The sequence below is a fragment of the Panulirus ornatus genome, chromosome 32 (genome assembly GCF_036320965.1).
Source record: "Panulirus ornatus isolate Po-2019 chromosome 32, ASM3632096v1, whole genome shotgun sequence".
Lineage (NCBI taxonomy): Eukaryota > Metazoa > Arthropoda > Malacostraca > Decapoda > Palinuridae > Panulirus > Panulirus ornatus.
In genome coordinates this window covers 18,912,414-18,929,382 of record NC_092255.1, presented here as the reverse complement: position 1 = coordinate 18,929,382, position 16,969 = coordinate 18,912,414, and the positions used below count along the sequence as shown (strand labels likewise).

General features: G+C 42.8%; 4 protein-coding genes across 4 annotated transcripts in view; 3 read left to right on the top strand and 1 right to left on the bottom strand.

Annotated features, from left to right (window-relative positions):
• LOC139759112 (ras GTPase-activating-like protein IQGAP1) overlaps positions 1–16,969 on the bottom strand; it is a 424,460-nt gene that overhangs the window by 118,597 nt on the left and 288,894 nt on the right. The gene's annotated exons all lie outside the window — the stretch shown is intronic.
• LOC139759338 (uncharacterized) lies at positions 2,969–4,340 on the top strand. The gene is made up of 2 exons (XM_071681463.1): positions 2,969–3,031; positions 3,184–4,340. The coding sequence occupies exons 1-2, from the start codon at positions 3,020–3,022 to the stop codon at positions 3,856–3,858; spliced, it is 687 nt and encodes a 228-aa protein (XP_071537564.1). The 5' UTR covers positions 2,969–3,019; the 3' UTR covers positions 3,859–4,340.
• On the top strand, positions 6,592–7,973 carry LOC139759336 (uncharacterized). Its single transcript, XM_071681462.1, has 2 exons — positions 6,592–6,658; positions 6,788–7,973. The coding sequence occupies exons 1-2, from the start codon at positions 6,647–6,649 to the stop codon at positions 7,496–7,498; spliced, it is 723 nt and encodes a 240-aa protein (XP_071537563.1). The 5' UTR covers positions 6,592–6,646; the 3' UTR covers positions 7,499–7,973.
• LOC139759335 (uncharacterized) lies at positions 10,167–11,549 on the top strand. Its single transcript, XM_071681461.1, has 2 exons — positions 10,167–10,236; positions 10,366–11,549. The coding sequence occupies exons 1-2, from the start codon at positions 10,225–10,227 to the stop codon at positions 11,074–11,076; spliced, it is 723 nt and encodes a 240-aa protein (XP_071537562.1). The 5' UTR covers positions 10,167–10,224; the 3' UTR covers positions 11,077–11,549.

The window sequence follows — 16,969 nt, the reverse complement described above, 5'->3', positions numbered from 1 at the left end:
GACAGGCGACTGGCTGCTGCCTCCCATGGTTTGTGCTAGGAGACTATAGCCAATAACACTTTGACCCACGACAGGCGACTGGCTGCTGCCTCCCATGGTTGGTGCGAGGAGACCAGCCACACGAGGAGTGGCCGTTGGTGCTTCTTTCTACTCTCGATCGACAAAAGTTTGTGCAATACTTTCTTTCGAGGCAGCAGTCGGCTCACAGCTAAACCCAGCCGTTTAGCCTTCCCTCGGGAGTGGTCTATAGATAAAAGTCTGGCTTATGTGATTATCCCTGGGGATAGGGGAGAAAGAATACTTCCCACGTATTCCCTGCGTGTCGTAGAAGGCGACTAAAAGGGGAGGGAACAGAGGGCTGGAAATCCTCCCCTCCCGCTTTTACCTATCCAAAAGAAGGAACAGGGAAGGGGGCCAAGTGAGGATATTCCCTATAAGGCTCAGTTTTTTGTTCTTAATGCTACCTCGATGATGCGGGAAATGGCGAACATGTATGAGGAATACATATATACACACACGAATATAGTGCATATGAACGCGCACTTCCAAATAATACACAAACCGCCAATAGCCAGGATCGAACCAGGATCCCTGCGTAGCAGGCGGGAGCGCTACCGCTAGGCTATGATAACCCTAAAAGGGAAATAACTATTCGAATACCATGTACTTGAATACCCTTCGTCTCACGTTGGTGAGCAACGGGGTCTCCACTGGTCATTTCCCATAGGCTCACACAACCAGCAGATAGCATTTTACAAAATCTAACTGTACAACACGGAGGTATATATATATATATATATATATATATATATATATATATATATATATATATATATATATATATATACACGAATATAATGCATATGAACGCGCACTACCATACAACAGCCAGGATCGAACCTGGGACCCGGGCGATCAAAGCCTAGCGGTACTGCTCCCGCCTGCTACGCAGGGGTCCCGGGTTCGACCCTACCTGTTGGAAGTTTGTGTGTGTGTGTGAGAGAGAGAGAGAGAGAGAGAGAGAGAGAGAGAGAGAGAGAGAGAGAGAGAGAGAGAGAGAGAGAGAGAACACATGATGACCTTGACTGAGGAATGCACACACGGGTCACTCACCGGGTTCACACAGACGGGATTTCCTATCTTACTGTACTAAGGTCGAGTGGTGGGGGTCAGGCAAGACGACCCCACCCTCCAGAGGAAGATTAGCACTGTGTTCAGTCCTGTGTTTTGAACTGAAAAATCACACGTAAGCGAAATGTTTTTTTGTTTTGTTTTTATGGGCAAATGATAGAAAATGAAAGACGAAAGGGAGTAAGAGCTGCAAAGCAAAGATAGTCTTACATCATATGAACATAAGCAAGTCGACTGGCTTCCATAGCCTAGTACCACGAGCCTTGAAGTGGGTTGTAAGGTAACTGACACTTCCCACAACCGTAGCGTTTGACAGATCACTTCCCAAACGTCAAGTACCAAAAGACTTGAAACCCCTAGAAAACATCACCATTACAATGAGTATTTTGTTAAGAAAACACTTAAAATAGGGTTTCATATTGAGGCTAAAACAATGTCAATACGACTGATCATGTAGTACATTCCGACATCTATATTTCATTGTTCATAATTCATCCATCTCATATTTTTCTGGCATTTTGCTGGACAGTGTTATGTTCTTGACAAACTCGATGAAGTAGTTCGTAAAACTAACTTGGTCTTGGTGTTTACCCACTATCGGCAACAGTCGGCCGTCTGACCCTCACTTTTGCCATATATGTTCATGCTTTATACAGTGATCAGCTCTGTTGCTAATGCCTAGCTGTACTTTCAGCGACTACGAGGTTTGCCAGTAAGCGCTGCTGTAGAGGTGACCTACATCCACAGTGAAGGACACTGGGTGATGGTGTGACGCAACTCGTTAACATTCACCAATAAACATGACTGATTCAGCGGACGATGATGAGTCTTCAACTCCCAAAATGCCTCAAGTTCTTCATTGATTTGTGTGATACGAAAATATATCACTCCTCAAGTAGTCTTTCTTTTTTTCTTTGAGATGTTTAGGTTCATTGTTCTTGTAAACCAGCATTAAGAGGTCGATCTTTTGGATGGTTTACCTTACGTTAGATCATCAAGCGAGTGTGGCGCCTCGTCTGGTCGAGCTATTTACATAGCCTAGCCGAGCGATCTACGTAGCCTAGTGTATCAATGATTAAAATGAAGGTTTCTCTCTTGACTGATCCGTACCTTACCCACACTTCCTATGTATGTATCAAAAAAGGATATATATATATATATATATATATATATATATATATATATATATATATATATATATATATATATATATATATATATATGTTCATCTAGCCATTTTTCAATAATATCTTACGTTCTACTTCTCTGCGATTTTGGTAAGGGACTCTACAGATGATAACGGGGTTTTAGCAACATGAATGGTTCAGTGTTTTGCACGTCTCGAAAATGTATACAAGTATCTGCAAGTACCATTGTTTTAAAGCTGCCTATAACATAACGTTCTGTACTTTCCTGAGGACGCTGCACACAAGAGAGATTGTGGACCATTGAAATAATTATCTCACACGGGTTACAGCAACATGTGAAGCACGCTCTTCGACTATCGATTAACCTGCAGTCTTACTGAATGTATAATTTTGAACAACGCATTTCGTACATACTGTCTATATTACCAATTTTCCATATTCTAGCTGTATCTACAGTAGCTATCAATGTTTAGGTAAATCATGCACCTTCTTTGGTATGTATCAAATATTCCAACTATGGGTACATTCACTTGCCGAAATAGTAAATACATTTGGAAAATTGATTCAATTGAATACTTGAAAAATGTAACGGGACGGAATCCTTCATATGGTCATCCGTCCAGGACCCGCCCATGGTTACTTTTTTCTTCATCAAACGGGTAGAGTGAGGATGCTGCGACTGGTATATAAGCCGTGGTCACAGCGGCCACCAGCAGACAGCTCCTCCCTCCTCTGTCAACATGAACGCTCTGGTGAGTCTTCATTTGTAGGACATTCTAGATTCAGAAGGAAATTCCTGTAAAATTTGAGCATTTCTACGGTTAGGAAAAGAATGCAATAGTCTGCAGGCATGATAAAGGCTGGACTTGGAGTGTAAGCCACTTTTCTATCATTTTTTTTCCAGGCTGTGTTTTCTGTTGTGGCAGTTGCCGTGTGCAGCGGTGCCCAGCTGCCATTGTATCCTGGGCTCTATGGCGCGTACGCCGGTCTGCCACTCATGAATGCTTTGGCTGAGGAACCGGTAAAGCTCGAGACTATGGCTCCAGCACCTCTGGCTTACAACATGGCTCCCTTCGCCTCCATGGCACCTATCCATACCCAGTACAACTCTCAGGACGAATTCGGCCAGTACGCCTTCGGCTACAACGGTGGTTTTAACAACCGCGCTGAGATCCGTGACGCCTTCGGCAATGTGCGTGGATCATACAACTACCTGGACGCCGACGGTAATGTGCAGACCCAGCACTACGTAGCTGATGCCCTTGGCTACCGCGTCCAAGGCACTAACCTGCCCGAGGCTATCGCCGCTGAATACCTCGAGTATGCTGAAGATGTTGCCGCCGCTAGGGCCGACCACATGGCCGCTCATGAGGCCGCAGCAGCTCCCGCTGCCCTGCCCGAGCCCAAGTACATTGACTACGCTGAAGATGTAGCCGCCGCTAGAGCCGAGCACCTGGCTGCTCATGAGGCCCTGCCCGAGCCCAAGTACATTGACTACGCTGAAGATGTAGCCGCCGCCAGAGCCGAACATATGGCCTGCTCACGAAGAAGCCACAGCTGCCGCTGCTGTCAAACCTGAAGCCACTGAATAATTTGCCCTTATTGACGCTGCCCTTAGCAGCAATTCTTTTCTCTGCTTCTCCTTGATGTGTCCCTGTTCCTCTGACTTACATCCAGCCATAGTAGAATGTCGTCCCTTCTACATCTCCACCTTTCCCATTTAAAACTACGTAAGGCGAGGGTCCTTCCATTCTTGCCGTCCACGACGGAGTCCATGTTGTCCACAACAGCCTACTACTTCGTGGAGGAATCGCCTTACAGCACCCAGAGTCTCGCTGTCTCCTGCCAGGTTGTCCAGGCGTGTAGAGCACTTGTCATGGAGGGTTTGGTCTATGTCCGATACTACTAAGACCCTTTATCAGTTACGAACACTTGATTAAGTGAGTATCAGCAGAGCATCAAAACCTCCAAGACTTGGTGTTGACACCCCTGACATCAGTGGCTGCCAATATCGTGTGGTGTAAAAATTTGAGATTATTTTTCAATAAAGATAATACAGTATTTCTTTGTCTATTTACCACAACAACGATTATACACAAAGACGGAAGCCATGCCTAAAAACACTATTTCTATTTATTTTTGTTGAAAGTATATGTTGACTAACCTATCAGACTATATTCATTTTCATCATGATTTTCTCTTTTGAATTATGTAAACAAAGAAAGGAATTAGAGCGAATGAAACACATTGATCAATAGTTTTCAACTTGACTGATATATGGGGCTTCACTGTACTGATTATCATCATAATTTTCTTCTTTGAATTGTATAAACAAACAAAAGAATTAGAGAGAATAAGACACATTGATCAATAGTTTTCAACCTGACTGACCTTTAACATATAAAGGTAAGTATATGGATATATGGGGCTTTACTGTAGCATATTATTGCCATATTAACCAAACCCAACCATAACGACCATTACAAGTGAATGAGAGAGGAAGGTGTACGAAACAAGAGATGGGCACCACGGGGTGACATGACGCTGTGCTGAACCATTCCTATGACCCCCTGGTAAGCGCTACTCCAACAGTAATACAACTGGAAAAACTTGTATGACAATATCATTCAAGACTTGAAATACAATGTTGAGATAATAGGGAGGATGTTGTGATGTCCCACAGGATTGGTTCATGATGTTCTGAGATGTTACATCAGTGGTTTCTACATCCTCAAGCATCATAGCTGACGTGGTAGATCCTCATGTTTTACACCAAGATACGGAACATCATTTTGTTATACCCATCTCAAGGACGTGCATTAATACTTTAAAAGATGTTAACCCCATTCATTACACTTGTCCATACTCCACGTGCTTACATCACAAGATAATGTTTAACTTAATGCAACGTACGGAGATATCCTTCATCAACCTTTAAGTACATACCTACTAACAGCATATCTGAGTTGGCGCTCCTTCCACATCTCTTTCAGCCAGAGTGGAATAAAATACCTTCCGTTATATATAGCGAAAAGATGGCCATGACAAGGGCTAAAACAAACACACACAAAAAAAGAAAAAGAAATTAAGTATCATCTTGTTACTATTTTCAGGAGACAGAAATATGTCATGATTAATGTAGACAGTCTTGCAGCAATTAAAGTAAGCATGTTGGATGCAAACCAATACGATTCTCCCTGACCTGATATAGCTGACGAAAATAGAGACAAGGAACATATTGGTGTCAAATACAGACCTCCAAAACAAAAGTAATTATATATCTTAATTCTATGCACTGAAGGATAATGAATTGTAAACAAACTGTAGGCAACAGTCGGTCTAACCCGCACCTTTGACACAAATGATCTTTTTATAATCGTTGTTACTAAGGACAATGTGTACTTTCAGGGACTTAAGGATTTGCCAGTAGAGGGATGCTATATGGGTGCCCTGCATCCATAACGAAGGACAGTGGGTGGTGATGAACTGAAGCATTTATGATACAGAAGAGACGCAAGTGACTCAGGTGGAGGATGATATGAGTAACTGCATACATGTCTCAGCTACACAGATTCCGTTGTTTATCATTTTGTATGACAGAAAGTGTGTTGCACCTCCAAATCTGTTAAACCCGTAGAAGTTTACGCCTACGGTAAACCAACATGAATGATAGATCTCTGGAGAGTTTACCTTACGTATAGTACCGTCTATTTTCCAATAAACACTTTACGATCTGAGTTTGAATTCTTGGTGACTCTCCTGATATATCTCTCTAAGATAACAGGTATCCGTTAAAAACACAGCAGCAGTCTTACACCCGCTTCAAAAGTTGATGCAAATATCTGCAGGCATCAGTGTTATCAGCTGCTACTAACTTAACACGATGTACATATTGAAGGACGTTGTACATATGACAGATTGTGGGGCCACTTAACTCATGATAACCTCTGGATTACAACTACACATGAAGCATAACCTTCACCTGTTGGTTAGCTCATAAACTTATGAGGATATATATTCCTGAATGTTACATACCTACATACTATTAGATCCTCTATTACTAATAATATTGCATGTATATATGAGACAAATAAAGGTTTCAAATGAAAGTATTGATTATATTTTTATAAGTATCAAGAAGTCTCTATATAACAGAAATGTTCATAGAAACACAAAATACAAATCGAAAATGAACAGAACAAAGTACTCGGGGAAAAACTACCTAATGGGGCATCCATACGTACGTGAAACCGTTAAGTCCCTCCCATGTTTTTTTCATCAAGGTAAGGGAGTGAGGATGCTCCGACTGGTATATAAGCTGTGGTCAGACCGACCAGCACCAGACAGCTCCTCCCTTCTGTGTCAACATGAACGCTCTGGTGAGTCTTCATTAGTAGTAGTTTGTAGACGCAAGGAGTTACTGCAGGACCTATATATATTCCATATATCAAAACAAGTAAAAGATGGAGGAGAGTCATGAAGTAATAAGCCACCATTTATCTTTTCAGGTCGTATTGTCTGCTGTGGCAGTTGCCGTGTGCAGTGGTGCCCAGGCACCATGGTATCCAGGTCTCTATGGTGCGTACCCCGGTTTCCACCCATGGTACAGTAGTGGTCTGCCACTCATGAAGGCTTTGGCTGAGGAACCTGTTAAGCTCGAGACCATTGCTCCAGCACCTCTGGCTTACAACATGGCTCCCTTTGCCTCCATGGCACCTATCCATACCCAGTACAACTCTCAGGACGAATTCGGCCAGTACGCCTTCGGCGACAACGGTGGTTTTAACAACCGCGCTGAGATCCGTGACGCCTTCGGCAATGTACGTGGATCATACAACTACCTGGACGCCGACGGTAATGTGCAGACCCAGCACTACGTAGCTGATGCCCTTGGCTACCGCGTCCAAGGCACTAACCTGCCCGAGGCTATCGCCGCTGAATACCTCGAGTATGCTGAAGATGTTGCCGCCGCTAGGGCCGACCACATGGCCGCTCACGAAGCCGCAGCAGCTCCCGCTGCCCTGCCCGAGCCCAAGTACATTGACTACGCTGAAGATGTAGCCGCCGCTAGAGCCGAGCACCTGGCTGCTCATGAGGCCCTGCCCGAGCCCAAGTACATTGACTACGCTGAAGATGTAGCCGCCGCCAGAGCCGAACATATGGCCGCTCACGAAGAAGCCACAGCTGCCGCTGCTGTCAAACCTGAAGCCACTGAATAATTTGCCCTTATTGACGCTGCCCTTAGCAGCAGTTCTTTTCTCTGCTTCTCCTTGCTGTGTCACTGTTCCTTTGACTTACATCAATCCTGCCATAGTAGAATGTCGTCCCTCCTACATCTCCACCTTTCCCACTTAAAACCATATTAACTGGCACTCCTTCCACTCTTGCCGTCTACGACGCAGTTCATGTTGTCCACAGCTATCTACTACCTCGTGGAATAACCATCGTAGAGTGCCCAAGAGTCTCGCTGTCTCCTGCCAGGTTGTCCAGGCGTGTAGAGCACTTGTCATGGAGGGTTTGGTCTATGTCTGATACTACTAAGACCCTTTATCAGTTACGAACACTTGATCAAGTGAGTATCAGCAGAGCATCAAAACCTCCAAGACTTGGTGTTGACACCTCCTAACATCAGTGGCTGCCAATATCATGTTGTATAAAAATTTGAGATTATTTTTCAATAAAGATAATACAGTATTTCTTTGTCTATTTACCACAGCAACGATTATACATAAAGACGGAAGCCATGCCTAAAAACACTATTTCTTTTTTTTTGTTGAAAGTATATGTTGAATAACCTATCACAGTATATTCATTTTCATCATGATTTTCTCTTTTGAATCATGTAAACAAACAAATGAATTAGAGCGAATAAAACACATTGATCAATACTTTTCAACTTGACTGACTTTTAACATATAAAGGTAAGTATATGGATATATGGGGCTTTACTGTAGCATATTACTGCCATATTAACCAAACCCAACCATAACGACCATTACAAGTGAATGAGAGAGGAAGGTGTACGAAACAAGAGATGGGCACCACTGAATGACATGACGCTGTGCTGAACCATTCCTATGACCCCGTGGTAAGCGCTACTCCAACAGTAATACAACTGGAAAAACTTGTATGACAATATCATTCAAGACTTGAAATACAATGTTGAGAGAATAGGGAGGATGTTGTGATGTCTCACAGGATTGGTTCATGATGTTCTGAGATGTTACATCAGCGGCTTCTACATCCTCAAGCATCATAGCTAACGTGGTAGATCCTCATGTTTTACACCAAGATACGGAACATCATTTTGTTATACCCATCTCAAGGACGTGCATTAATACTTTAAAAGATGTAAACCCCATTCATTACACTTGGCCATACTCCACGTTGTTATATTACAAGATAATGTTGAACTTAAATGCAAAATACGGAGATATCCTTCATCAAGTACATACGTACTATATCTTCATCCATTACTGCAACGTGTGCTAACAGCATATCTGAGTTGGCTCTCCTTCCACATCTCTTTCAGCCAAAGTGGAATAAAAAACCTTCCGTTATATATAGCGAAAAGATGGCCATGACAAGGGCTAAAACAAACACACACACACACACACACACACACACACACACACACACACACACACACACACACACACACAATTAAGTATCATCTTGTTACTATTTTCAGGAGACAGAAATATGACATGATTAATGTAGACAGTCTTGCAGCAATTAAAGTAAGCATGTTGGATGCAAACCAATACGATTCTCCCTGACCTGATATAGCTGACGAAAATAGAGACAAGGAACATATTGGTGTCAAATACAGACCTCCAAAACAAAAGTAATTATATATCTTAATTCTATGCACTGAAGGATAATGAATTGTAAACAAACTGTAGGCAACAGTCGGTCTAACCCGCACCTTTGCCACAAATGATCTTTTTATAATCGTTGTTGCTAAGGACAATGTGTACTTTCAGGGACTTAAGGATTTGCCAGTAGAGGGATGCTATATGGGCGCCCTGCATCCATAACGAAGGACAGTGGGTGGTGATGAACTGAAGCATTTACGATACAGAAGAGACGCAAGTGACTCAGGTGGAGGATGATATGAGTAACTGCATACATGTCTCAGCTACACAGATTCCGTTGTTTATCATTTTGTATGACAGAAAGTGTGTTGCACCTCCAAATCTGTTAAACCCGTAGAAGTTTACGCCTACGTTAAACCAACATGAATGATAGATCCCTGGAGAGTTTACCTTACGTATAGTACCGTCTATTTTCCAATAAACACTTTACGATCTGAGTTTGAATTCTTGGTGACTCTCCTGATATATCTCTCTAAGATAACAGGTATCCGTTAAAAACACAGCAGCAGTCTTACACCCGCTTCAAAAGTTGATGCAAATATCTGCAGGCATCAGTGTTATCAGCTGCTACTAACTTAACACGATGTACATATTGAAGGACGTTGTACATATGACAGATTGTGGGGCCACTTAACTCATGATAACCTCTGGATTACAACTACACATGAAGCATAACCTTCACCTGTTGGTTAGCTCATAAACTTATGAGGATATATATTCCTGAATGTTACATACCTACATACTATTAGATCCTCTATTACTAATAATATTGCATGTATATATGAGACAAATAAAGGTTTCAAATGAAAGTATTGATTATATTTTCATAAGTATCAAGAGGTCTCTATATAACAGAAATGTTCATAGAATCACAAAATACAAATTGAAAATGAACAGAACAAAGTACTCGGGGAAAAACTAACTAATGGGGCATCCATACGTACGTGAAACCGTTAAGTCCCTCCCATGTTTTTTTCATCAAGGTAAGGGAGTGAGGATGCTCCGACTGGTATATAAGCTGTGGTCAGACCGACCAGCACCAGACAGCTCCTCCCTTCTGTGTCAACATGAACGCTCTGGTGAGTCTTCATTAGTAGTAGTTTGTAGACGCAAGGAGTTACTGCAGGACCTATATATATTCTATATATCAAAACAAGTAATAGATGGAGGAGAGTCATGTAGTAATAAGCCACCATTTATCTTTTCAGGTCGTATTGTCTGCTGTGGCAGTTGCCGTGTGCAGTGGTGCCCAGGCACCATGGTATCCAGGTCTCTATGGTGCGTACCCCGGTTTCCACCCATGGTACAGTAGTGGTCTGCCACTCATGAAGGCTTTGGCTGAGGAACCTGTTAAGCTCGAGACCATTGCTCCAGCACCTCTGGCTTACAACATGGCTCCCTTCGCCTCCATGGCACCTATCCATACCCAGTACAACTCTCGGGACGAATTCGGCCAGTACGCCTTCGGCTACAACGGTGGTTTTAACAACCGCGCTGAGATCCGTGACGCCTTCGGCAATGTACGTGGATCATACAACTACCTGGACGCCGACGGTAATGTGCAGACCCAGCACTACGTAGCCGATGCCCTTGGCTACCGCGTCCAAGGCACTAACCTGCCCGAGGCCATCGCTGCTGAATACCTCGAGTATGCTGAAGATGTTGCCGCCGCTAGGGCCGACCACATGGCCGCTCACGAAGCCGCAGCAGCTCCCGCTGCCCTGCCCGAGCCCAAGTACATTGACTACGCTGAAGATGTAGCCGCCGCTAGAGCCGAGCACCTGGCTGCTCATGAGGCCCTGCCCGAGCCCAAGTACATTGACTACGCTGAAGATGTAGCCGCCGCCAGAGCCGAACATATGGCTGCTCACGAAGAAGCCACAGCTGCCGCTGCTGTCAAACCTGAAGCCACTGAATAATTTGCCCTTATTGACGCTGCCCTTAGCAGCAGTTCTTTTCTCTGCTTCTCCTTGCTGTGTCACTGTTCCTTTGACTTAAAACCTGCCATAGTAGAATGTCGTCCCTCCTACATCTCCACCTTTCCCACTTAAAACTACGTAACTGGCGAGCGTCCTTCCATTCTTGCCGTCTACGACGCAGTTCATGTTGTCCACAGCTAGCTACTACCTTCGTGGAGGAACCATCGTAGAGTGCCCAGAGTCTCGCTGTCTCCTGCCAGGTTGTCCAGGCGTGTAGAGCACTTGTCATGGAGGGTTTGGTCTATGTCCGATACTACTAAGACCCTTTATCAGTTATGAACACTTGATTAAGTGAGTATCAGCAGAGCATCAAAACCTCCAAGACTTGGTGTTGACACCCCCTGACATCAGTGGCTGCCAATATCGTGTGGTGTAAAAATTTGAGATTATTTTTCAATAAAGATAATACAGTATTTCTTTGTCTATTTACCACAGCAACGATTATACACAAAGACGGAAGCCATGCCTAAAAACACTATTTCTTTTTATTTTTGTTGAAAGTATATGTTGACTAACCTATCACAGTATATTAATTTTCATCATGATTTTCTCTTTTGAATCATGTAAAGAAACAAATGATTTAGAGCGAATAAAACACATTGATCAATAGTTTCCAACTTGACTGACATTTAACATATAAAGGTAAGTATATGGATATATGGGGCTTTACTGTAGCATATTACTGCCATATTAACCAAACCCAACCATAACGACCATTACAAGTGAATGAGAGAGGAAGGTGTACGAAACAAGAGATGGGCACCACTGAATGACATGACGCTGTGCTGAACCATTCCTATGACCCCCTGGTAAGCGCTACTCCAACAGTAATACAACTGGAAAAACTTGTATGACAATATCATTCAAGACTTGAAATACAATGTTGAGAGAATAGGGAGGATGTTGTGATGTCTCACAGGATTGGTTCATGATGTTTTGAGATGTTACATCAGCGGCTTCTACATCCTCAAACATCATAGCTAACGTGGTAGATCCTCATGTTTTACACCAAGATACGGAACATCATTTTGTTATACACATCTCAAGGACGTGCATTAATACTTTAAAAGATGTAAACCCCATTCATTACACTTGGCCATACTCCACGTTGTTATATTACAAGATAATGTTGAACTTAAATGCAAAATACGGAGATATCCTTCATCAAGTACATACGTACTATATCTTCATCCATTACTGCAACGTGTGCTAACAGCATATCTGAGTTGGCTCTCCTTCCACATCTCTTTCAGCCAAAGTGGAATAAAAAACCTTCCGTTATATATAGCGAAAAGATGGCCATGACAAGGGCTAAAACAAACACACACACACACACACACACACACACACACACACACACACACACACACACATACACAATTAAGTATCATCTTGTTACTATTTTCAGGAGACAGAAATATGTCATGATTAATGTAGACAGTCTTGCAGCAATTAAAGTAAGCATGTTGGATGCAAACCAATACGATTCTCCCTGACCTGATATAGCTGACGAAAATAGAGACAAGGAACATATTGGTGTCAAATACAGACCTCCAAAACAAAAGTAATTATATATCTTAATTCTATGCACTGAAGGATAATGAATTGTAAACAAACTGTAGGTAACAGTCGGTCTAACCCGCACCTTTGCCACAAATGATCTTTTTATAATCGTTGTTACTAAGGACAATGTGTACTTTCAGGGACTTAAGGATTTGCCAGTAGAGGGATGCTATATGGGTGCCCTGCATCCATAACGAAGGACAGTGGGTGGTGATGAACTGAAGCATTTATGCTACAGAAGAGACGCAAGTGACTCAGGTGGAGGATGATATGAGTAACTGCATACATGTCTCAGCTACACAGATTCCGTTGTTTATTATTTTGTATGACAGAAAGTGTGTTGCACCTCCAAATCTGTTAAACCCGTAGAAGTTTACGCCTACGGTAAACCAACATGAATGATAGATCTCTGGAGAGTTTACCTTACGTATAGTACCGTCTATTTTCCAATAAACACTTTACGATCTGAGTTTGGATTCTTGGTGACTCTCCTGATATATCTCTCTAAGATAACAGGTATCCGTTAAAAACACAGCAGCAGTCTTACACCCGCTTCAAAAATTGATGCAAATATATGCAGGCATCAGTGTTATCAGCTGCTACTAACTTAACACGATGTACATATTGAAGGACGTTGTACATATGACAGATTGTGGGGCCACGTAACTCATGATAACCTCTGGATTACAACTACACATGAAGCATAACCTTCACCTGTTGGTTAGCTCATAAACTTATGAGGATATATATCTCTGAATGTTACATACCTACACACTATTAGATCCTCTATTACTAATAATACTGCATGTATATATGAGACAAATAAAGGTTTCAAATGAAAGTATTGATTATATTTTCATAAGTATCAAGAGGTCTCTATATAACAGAAATGTTCATAGAAACACAAAATACAAATTGAAAATGAACACAACAAAGTACTCGGGGAAAAACTACCTAATGGGGCATCCATACGTACGTGAAACCGTTAAGTCCCTCCCATGTTTTTTTCATCAAGGTAAGGGAGTGAGGATGCTCCGACTGGTATATAAGCTGTGGTCAGACCGACCAGCACCAGACAGCTCCTCCCTTCTGTGTCAACATGAACGCTCTGGTGAGTCTTCATTAGTAGTAGTTTGTAGACGCAAGGAGTTACTGCAGGACCTATATATATTCCATATGTGAAAACAAGTAATAGATGGAGGAGAGTCATGAAGTAATAAGCCACCATTTATCTTTTCAGGTCGTATTGTCAGCTGTGGCAGTTGCCGTGTGCAGTGGTGCCCAGGCACCATGGTATCCAGGTCTCTATGGTGCGTACCCCGGTTTCCACCCATGGTACAGTAGTGGTCTGCCACTCATGAAGGCTTTGGCTGAGGAACCTGTTAAGCTCGAGACCATTGCTCCAGCACCTCTGGCTTACAACATGGCTCCCTTCGCCTCCATGGCACCTATCCATACCCAGTACAACTCTCGGGACGAATTCGGCCAGTACGCCTTCGGCTACAACGGTGGTTTTAACAACCGCGCTGAGATCCGTGACGCCTTCGGCAATGTACGTGGATCATACAACTACCTGGACGCCGACGGTAATGTGCAGACCCAGCACTACGTAGCCGATGCCCTTGGCTACCGCGTCCAAGGCACTAACCTGCCCGAGGCCATCGCTCCTGAATACCTCGAGTATGCTGAAGATGTTGCCGCCGCTAGGGCCGACCACATGGCCGCTCACGAAGCCGCAGCAGCTCCCGCTGCCCTGCCCGAGCCCAAGTACATTGACTACGCTGAAGATGTAGCCGCCGCTAGAGCCGAACACCTGGCTGCTCATGAGGCCCTGCCCGAGCCCAAGTACATTGACTACGCTGAAGATGTAGCCGCCGCCAGAGCCGAACATATGGCTGCTCACGAAGAAGCCACAGCTGCCGCTGCTGTCAAACCTGAAGCCACTGAATAATTTGCCCTTATTGACGCTGCCCTTAGCAGCAATTCTTTTCTCTGCTTCTCCTTGATGTGTCCCTGTTCCTCTGACTTACATCCAGCCATAGTAGAATGTCGTCCCTCTACATCTCCACCTTTCCCATTTAAAACTACGTAAGGCGAGCGTCCTTCCATTCTTGCCGTCCACGACGGAGTCCATGTTGTCCACAACAGCCTACTACTTCGTGGAGGAATCGCCTTACAGCACCCAGAGTCTCGCTGTCTCCTGCCAGGTTGTCCAGGCGTGTAGAGCACTTGTCATGGAGGGTTTGGTCTATGTCTGATACTACTAAGACCCTTTATCAGTTACGAACACTTGATCAAGTGAGTATCAGCAGAGCATCAAAACCTCCAAGACTTGGTGTTGACACCCCCTGACATCAGTGGCTGCCAATATCATGTGGTGTAAAAATTTGAGATTATTTTTCAATAAAGATAATACAGTATTTCTTTGTCTATTTACCCCAGCAACGATTATACACAAAGACGGAAGCCATGCCTAAAAACACTATTTCTTTTTATTTTTGTTGAAAGTATATGTTGACTAACCTATCACAGTATATCAATTTTCATCATGATTTTCTCTTTTGAATCATGTAAACAAACAAATGAATTAGAGCGAATAAAACACATTGATCAATAGTTTTCAACTTGACTGACATTTAACATATAAAGGTAAGTATATGGATATATGGGGCTTTTCTGTAGCATATTACTGCCATATTAACCAAACCCAACCATAACGACCATTACAAGTGAATGAGAGAGGAAGGTGTACGAAACAAGAGATGGGCACCACTGAATGACATGACGCTGTGCTGAACCATTCCTATGACCCCCTGGTAAGCGCTACTCCAACAGTAATACAACTGGAAAAACTTGTATGACAATATCATTCAAGACTTGAAATACAATGTTGAGAGAATAGGGAGGATGTTGTGATGTCCCACAGGATTGGTTCATGATGTTCTGAGATGTTACATCAGCGGCTTCTACATCCTCAAACATCATAGCTGACGTGGTAGATCCTCATGTTTTACACCAAGACATAAAATATCATTTTGTTATACCTATCTCGAGGACGTGCGTTGATATCTTACAAGATATCAACCCCATCTATTACACTTGGCCATACTCTACGTTCTTGTATCAGATGATGTAAAATAAGATGTCTTTCATAAACTCTACGTATATACCTACTACATCTTCATCCTCTAATGTATGGTGTGCTAAAAGCATATCTGAATTGGCTCTTCTTCCACATCTCTTTTAGTCAGTATGAACAAAACAATCTTCCGTTATATACCACATAAGATCAATGAGCCCTGTTACGGTGCTTATCAAAAGTGACATATTAAGATCAGCCACTTGAGCATTTAGGAATGGTCTAATCAACATTGGAAGAGGTGTTCCAGATATGGTATGAGGTTCATCAGCACCAGGAGATATTGGTTCGGCATATGTGTCTAACCGAATTTTGAGGCAGCATTGGTCTGTCGAAGCTAATAAGTCTGACCAGCCCGTAGAACGACTGATGAACTTTGTCATACAAAGTGTATGAAATTTGGTTCAGTGGTGGATTCATCATATATAGACTGCAGGAATGAGCACGTCTTGAAAAATTCCCATCTAGGATATGACTGTCCTCCAGTACCACACACACGCACAAAAAAGAAAAAAGAATTGACAGTACCACACACACGCACAAAAAAAGGGAAAAAAAATTGACTCAACCTGTTACTTAAAACAATTTTCTGGAGACAGAAATAGGTGTCATAATTGATGAAGGAATTAAAGTAAGCATGATGGTTGGAAGTCAATACAGCTCTACCTGCCCTGATATAGTGACGAAAATAAAGACAAGCTACATATTGATGCCAAATACAGACCTCCAAACCAAAAGTGATAATATAGCTTAATTCTATACACTGAAATATAATGAACTGTGAACAAGATGTCGGCAACAGTCGATGTGTAACCGCACTTTTGCCACAAATGATTATCCTTTATAGAATGATAATCGTTGTTACATTCAGAGACTTAAGAAACTGCCAGCAGAGGGCTGCTATGTGAATGCCCTACATCCATAACGAAGGAGACTGGTTGGTTATGACTGACGCATCTCATCTATGTTACAGAAGGGAGACAAGTGACTCGGGTGGAGGATGAGATGAGTAACTCCACACATATCTCAGCTACACAGATTCCGTTGTTTGTTGATTTGTATGACAGAAAATATGTCGCACCTCCAAATTTGCGTAACTCTTAGAAGTTTACGTTTACTGTAAACCAACAT